The 6,726-nt window shown below is 44.0% G+C and overlaps 1 protein-coding gene across 5 annotated transcripts in view; it reads right to left on the bottom strand.

The window, feature by feature from the left end:
- Positions 1 to 6,726, bottom strand: part of LOC144504387 (NLR family CARD domain-containing protein 4-like) — a 42,145-nt gene continuing 35,419 nt past the window's right edge. For all 5 annotated transcript variants that reach the window (XM_078229612.1, XM_078229608.1, XM_078229610.1 and 2 more), the window contains 2 exons: positions 5,872 to 6,039; positions 1 to 595 (listed from right to left, as the gene is read on the bottom strand). In XM_078229612.1, the coding sequence (XP_078085738.1) occupies positions 252 to 595; positions 5,872 to 6,039 (512 nt within the window). In that variant the 3' untranslated portion in view covers positions 1 to 251. The remainder of the gene's footprint in view (positions 596 to 5,871; positions 6,040 to 6,726) is intronic.

Genomic DNA, 6,726 nt, shown 5'->3' with positions numbered 1-6,726 from the left:
CAAAAGGCAAACGGAGTTTATTACAGATCAACCATGGTATAATTGACTGTCGGAACAGGCTTAAGATGCTGAATGGCCTACGGCTGTTCCTATGTCTTTCCTATGTTCCCAAGGCCCAGTAAGATCCCTTAATTTATTTAAGTTACAATAAAAGCAAATATTTTAATTCACAAAAACATTGTTTTTACAATAAAATACTTTTAAAATGGAGAAAAATTGGGAGATACTTGAAATCAGGTCCTGATCATTTGTCACTTGTACGTTGCCGTAAGCCTTAACTGAAATTCCCTTTTCTGGGTTGCTTTTGCATTCTTAATCATGTTCAGGTCATTTTCATCAAACATCCAATTGACGAGTACAACTTCATGGATGAAATGGAGCTTTACTATCCACTGAACAAATTCTTTCACCATGATTGCTTCAGGATACAATTCCGTTTGGCTGCTAAAATCTAACGATGTCAATTTGAAAAGGCCGCCTCTTTCGATCTCTCTCAGGGTCCCAAAAAATGTTATCCAGCCTTCGGTGGTCACAGAATTCTCCGCCAGATCCAAACGCTGAAGGTTTTCCAGATGGCCACTGACTGTCAGGGAGGCTGAGGGGGGAAGAAGTTCAACAAGCAGCAGGTGAAATTAAAAGTCTGCTAGTCATCTGAAAACAAAATAGAAACTACTCACTTAGATTTGTACTAAGATAAAAGCAAAATACTGTGGATGCTGGAACATGAAACAAAAACAGAAAACGCTGGAAAATCTCAGCAGGTCTGACAGCATCTGTGAAGAGAGAATAGAGCCAACATTTCGAGTCTAGATGTTAGACTCGCACTGCTGGCTCTATTCTCTCTCCACAGATTCTCTCTCTGTATGGCCTGCTGACATTTTCCAGCATTTTCTGTATTGAATTTATATTTTCTCCTGGTATGACAATGCCTCCATTTTAAAATTCTCTTCCTTGTTTTCAAATCCATCCATGGCCTTGCCTTTCCTTCTCTCTACAGCTTCCTCCATCCTACAACCCTTTGGGATCTCTGTGCTTCTCCAATTCTAGCCTCCTGCGCATCCCCAATTTTAATCACTCCACCACTGGGCCTCTGTGTGACCCAGTGGTTTAGCACTGCTGCCTCACCAGGGACCTGGATTTGATTCTTGGCTTGGATCACTGTCTGTGTGGAGTCTGCACTTTAACCCCGTGTGTGCGTGGGTTTTCTCCGGGTGCTCCAGTTTCCTCCCACAGTTCGAAAGACGTGTTGGTTAGGTGCATTGACTATGCTAAATTCTCCCTCCGTGTACCTGAACAGGCGCCAGAGTGCGGCGACTAGGGGATTTCACAGTAACTTCATTGCAGTGTTAATATAAGCCTACCTGTGATACTAATAAATAATAAACATTGGTGGCCAAACCTTGAACTGCCAAAGCAATAAGCTCTGAAATTCATTCTGTAAACCTCTCCATATCCCTGTCTCTCTTCTCCTTTAAGACACTCCTTACAGCCTACCCTTTGACCAAGCTTTAGGTCATCTGTGCTAATATCTATTATGTGGCTTTATTTCTCTTTATTCTTCCACGGGATGTGGGACCGTTGTTGCCCATCCCCCATTGTCCTTGAACTGAGGGACCGGTTAGGCCATTTCAGAGGGCAGTTAAGAGTGCTGCAGGTCTGGAGTCACATGTGGGTCAGACCAGGTCACAGTTTGTCAGATTTCCTTTCCTAAAGGGCATTAGTGAACCAGGTGGATTTTTACAACAAGTGGTAGTAGCTACAGTCAACATTACAGAGAGTAGGGGCAGGATTTTCTGGCTGTGCCCACCACAAGACCAGAAAATCCCGCCTGAGGTCAACAGACCTTTGCATGGTCTGCCCCCCCCCCCCCTCCCACAATGATTCCCGTCGTGGGCATGATAGGAAAATTCCCCCCTAGCTTTTTATTCCAAATTGTTTTAACTAATTGAAATTAAATTCCACCAGCTGCCTGGATTACGAGTCCAATGACATCACCACTACGTCACTGTCTCCCATTTTATTGGTGTCAAATTTTATCAGATGACATTTCACTGAAAGTTCTACAGAACTGCAAAGTATTGTTGTTGGACAGCATTCCAAGCTGCTTCACAAGAGAGCGAGTGGTCAAAAATTGATTCGCCCATTTTGAAGTTTCCAATCTAGCTCCTCAGATTCAGCTGCTTCTCCGAGTTTGCTGTCAACTAAAAATTGAATCAAATTGTCTAATTGTCTCAGAATCCAAGTTGTCAATGCAAGTTCGAAACAGGGCCTGAAGTTTACGCTCTCCACCAGCGGGTTTGATGTGAAATTGCATGACTGGGATTCCCTTTGGGATTCTGCCTCCCCTGATGTGATGCAACAATGGGGCAGGAAGGGCCTCAGATGGCAAGTCCACCCTTGCCCCCATTTAGGCCCTTACACCACCACTTTATGGTCAGTGAAGGGTCTTTTCCTGCCCACCCTCAATTTATAGGCTGTCGGATGCTTGATGACTGAGCATGGGAAATAGAGAAAGTTCTCACCCTTTATCTCGAGTGGGAATGGGTGATGCCTCCATTGAGAGGCCCCTTTCGACTAGGGGCGCACATCCCTCATGGACCTGAGACCTCCCTCATCCCACCGAAACCAAGATCACCGTGCTCCCACCCCCTACCCCCCACAACCCTCCTCCTCCCCCCACAACCCTCCCCTCTCAACTTCCCAAAGCATCCCCTATGCTCCATGCCAGCTTGATACTGGCTCCATGCATTTAGTCTCAGGCAAGACACAGGAGGACCTCTTCCAGCCACCACAGTGCTGTGCTGTGCCTGAGTGGGCTGGAGACCTGCCAGCCAGTCTCCAAGGTGGGAATTCTTTCCAAATGTGATTGGAGGTCCCGCCTGCTGACAATCAATTCTCACTGGAGCGTGAAAAGTGAGTTGGATCTGTCGCAGACAGTGAGGATGTGCTCCCCACCCAATCTGTGGTGCTCCTGAAAACACATACTAGTAAAGTTCACAACACTGCTGTCTGGGGAATATGACTCACCAATTTCTCCACCCAAAGCAACTCATTTAACAAGCGTCCACTTGTTTCTTACTCATCCTACACTCATATTATCATCCTATTTGTGAGGAATCTCACAACGTTAATAAATGCAAATCACAAACTCTGAACATATTGAATACAATAAAGTGCAGGGGAGTTGGGTTAGGTGGGCTGGCCATGCTAAATTACCCCTTAGTGTCCCAAGATATATAGGTTAGGGGGATTAGTGGGTAATACATGGGGTTACAGGGTAAGCCTGGGTAAGAGTCAGTACGGACTCAATGGGCCTCTTCTGCACTGTAGGGATTCTATGGCCGGAATACTACTGTGCCGCCCACCAAGGAACTCTGAGTGGGTAAGGGGCCGATCATAGAGGTTTACAGCATGGAAACAGGCCATTTGGCCCAACTTGTCCATGCCGCCCTTATTTTTTTTAAACCCCTAAACTAATCCCAATTGTCCGCATTTGGCCCATATCCCTCTATACCCATCGTACCCATGTAGCTATCTAAATGCTTTTTAAAAGATAAAATTGTAGCCGCCTCTACTACTACCTCTGGCAGCTTGTTCCAGACACTCACCACCCTCCGTGTGGAAAAAATTGCTCCTCTGGACACTTTTGTATCTCTCCCCTCTCACCTTAAACCTATGCCCTCTAGTTTTAGACTCCCCTACCTTTGGGAAAATATATTGACTATCTACCTTGTCTATGCCCCTCATTATTTTAATAGACCTCTGTAAGGTCACCCCTCAGCTTCCTACGCTCCAGAGAAAAAAGTCCCAGTCTATTCAGCCTCTCCTTATAACTCAATCCATCAAGTCCCGGTAGCATCTTAGTAAATCTTTTCTGCACTCTTTCTAGTTTAATAATATCCTTTCTATAATAGGGTGACCAGAATTGCACACAGTATTCCAAGTGTGGCCTTACCAATGTCTTGTACAACTTCAACAAGACATTCCAACTCCTGTGTTCAATGTTCTGACCGATGAAACCAAGCATGCCGAATGCCTTCTTCACCACTCTGTCCACCTGTGACTTCACTTTCAAGGAGCTATGAACATGTACCCCTAGATGTTGTTGTTCTGTAACTCTCCCCAACGCCCTACCATTAACTGAGTAAGTCCTGCCCTGGTTCAATCTACCAAAATGCATCACCTCACATTTATCTAAATTAAACTCCATCTGCCATTCGTCATCCCACTGGCCCAATTGATCAAGATCCCCCTGCAATTGGAGATAACCTTCCTCACTATCCACCATGCCACCAATCTTGGAGTCATCGGCAAACTTACTAACCATGCCCCCTATATTCTCATCCAAATCATTCATATAAATGACAAATAACAGTGGGCCCAGCACTGATCCCTGAGGCACACCGCTGGTCACAGGCCTCCAGTTTGAAAAACAATTCTCTCCAACCACCCTCTAGCTTCTGTCAAGAAGCTAATTTTGTATCCATTTAGATACCTCACCCTGGATCCCATGTGATTTAACTTTGTGCAACAACCTACCATGCGGTACCTTGTCAAAGGCCTTGCTAAAGTCCATGTAGACAACATCAACTGCACTGTCCTCATCTACCTTCTTGGTTACCCCTTCAAAAAATTCAATCAAATTTGTGAGACATGATTTTCCACTCACAAAGCCATGCTGACTGTCCCTAATCAGTCCTTACATCTCTAAATGCCTGTAGATCCTGTCTCTCAAAATACCTTCCAACAATTTACCCACCACAGATGTGAGGCTCATTGGCCTGTAGTTCCCAGGCTTTTCCCTGCAGCCCTTTTCAAACAAAGGCACAACATTTGCCACTCTCCAATCTTCAGGCACCTCACCCGTGATTATCGATGATTCAAATATCTCGGCTAGGGGACCCGCAATTTCCTCCCCAGCCTCCCACAACGTCCTGGGATATACCTCATCAGGTCCCGCAGATTTATCTACCTTGATGCGCTTTAAGACTTCCAGCACCTCCTTCTCTGTAATATGTACACTTCTCAAGACATCAATATTTATTTCCCCAAGTTCCCTAACATCCATGCTTTTCTCAACAGTAAATACTGATGAGAAATATTCATTTAAGGTCTCACCCATCTCTTGTGGATCCGCACATAGATGACCTTGTTGATCCTGAAGAGGCCCTACTCTCTCCCTTGTTACTCTTTTGCCCTTTATGTATTTGTAGAAGCTCTTTGGATTCTCCTTTGCCTTATCTGCCAAAACAATTTTGTGTCCCCTTTTTGCCCTCCTGATTTCTCTCTTAACTCTACTCAGACACCCCCTATACTCTTCAAGAGATTCACTTGATCCCAGCTGCCTATGCACTGTGATCCCAGCTGCTTATGATCATGGAAAGGTCCATTGACTTCGGGTGGGATTTTGCGCTTTTGGAATGAGCAAGGCCGTAAAATCCCGTCCAATGATTCTAACCAATCCAATATTTATCACTCAATCTACATCACCAATGCAGATCTGATGATGAACACATTGCTGTTTGTAAGAGTTTTCTGAATCAAATGGCCACCTTGTTTCCTACATTTCAACCATGATTAGACTTCAAAAGGTATTTAATTGGCTGTAAAGCACTTTGGGATGTCTGGTGATCATGGATCTCACTATATAAATGCAAATCTTCCCTTCCTCCTTAATATCAACATCGAAACATGTTCCAATAATTAATGAATTAGAGTTTGTGTATTAATTAACTTCAATCCACTTATTTTGGCGAACAAAGACTATACCAATTGTTTCAACCTTTATCTTTTGACACTAATTCACGGCATGCAGCACGTTAGACCATGAAAGTCTGTCGTGGAAACTTAGGCCCTGTGCATTTAACTTACCCAGTGCATCAAGGTCAAGGTCATTTAGACTCCATTTCTGCAGCCCTAACTTTGTCACATTTGTTAGGCTTTTCAGCTGGATTGCCAGTTTTCCAAAGCAACTATTGACATTGTGCCCAAAAGGCAACATCAGCACCTTTAAACTGGGGACGAGTGTTAGCTGATCAACTGTAGGAAGAAGAAAAATAGCTAAGATTCTGTTACAAACCTCCCTATCAAATACAAGTTTCCTATCTAGAAAAAGCTTTACCTGCTTCCACCATATTTCAGACATCACACCTCAAACTATCAAGCTATGGAATCTCAAAAGTATAACAAAGAAGAGAAAGAATGTGAAATAGGTCTTCGGAGGCAGAAGTCCCTTCACCAAAACCCCTTTATTTACAATTTCAACAGGAGTATTCAGAGTGCTATCAGTCAGCAGTCTACCTTTGGGAGTGCCAGAGGAACTGGCATGCCCAGTTAATTACAAGGAAAAGACTCCCTGATTGGCCCATCAATTGACTCCTCAATCAGGGATTTCATACTCCAATAGGCCAACCTCAATGGCCTGATTGAAGTCATTACACAATGGAAGAAATCCACTGACTTCCTGCTTCTTCCCGATGACAGGAGCCAGAGAGTTACTGGCAGCTGTCAATCTACAGAAATGTAATTAATATGGCGCAAGAGTGGGAAGTGAGACTAACTGGATTGCTTTTCTGAAACTAGCAAAGGGCCACCAATAAAGTTGATAAAAAGGCCAACAAATTAAATATGAGAGGAAACGAGCCAGAAATATATAAACAGATTGCAATAGCTTCTACAAGTGTGTAAAAAGGCTAAACTAAATGTTTGTCCTTCGAAGCAGAGATA

This window comes from Mustelus asterias, chromosome 15 (genome assembly GCF_964213995.1).
Source record: "Mustelus asterias chromosome 15, sMusAst1.hap1.1, whole genome shotgun sequence".
NCBI classification, from domain to species: Eukaryota; Metazoa; Chordata; class Chondrichthyes; order Carcharhiniformes; family Triakidae; genus Mustelus; species Mustelus asterias.
The sequence above is the reverse complement of the archived record's forward strand: the minus strand, read 5'-3'. Positions and strand labels throughout refer to the sequence as shown.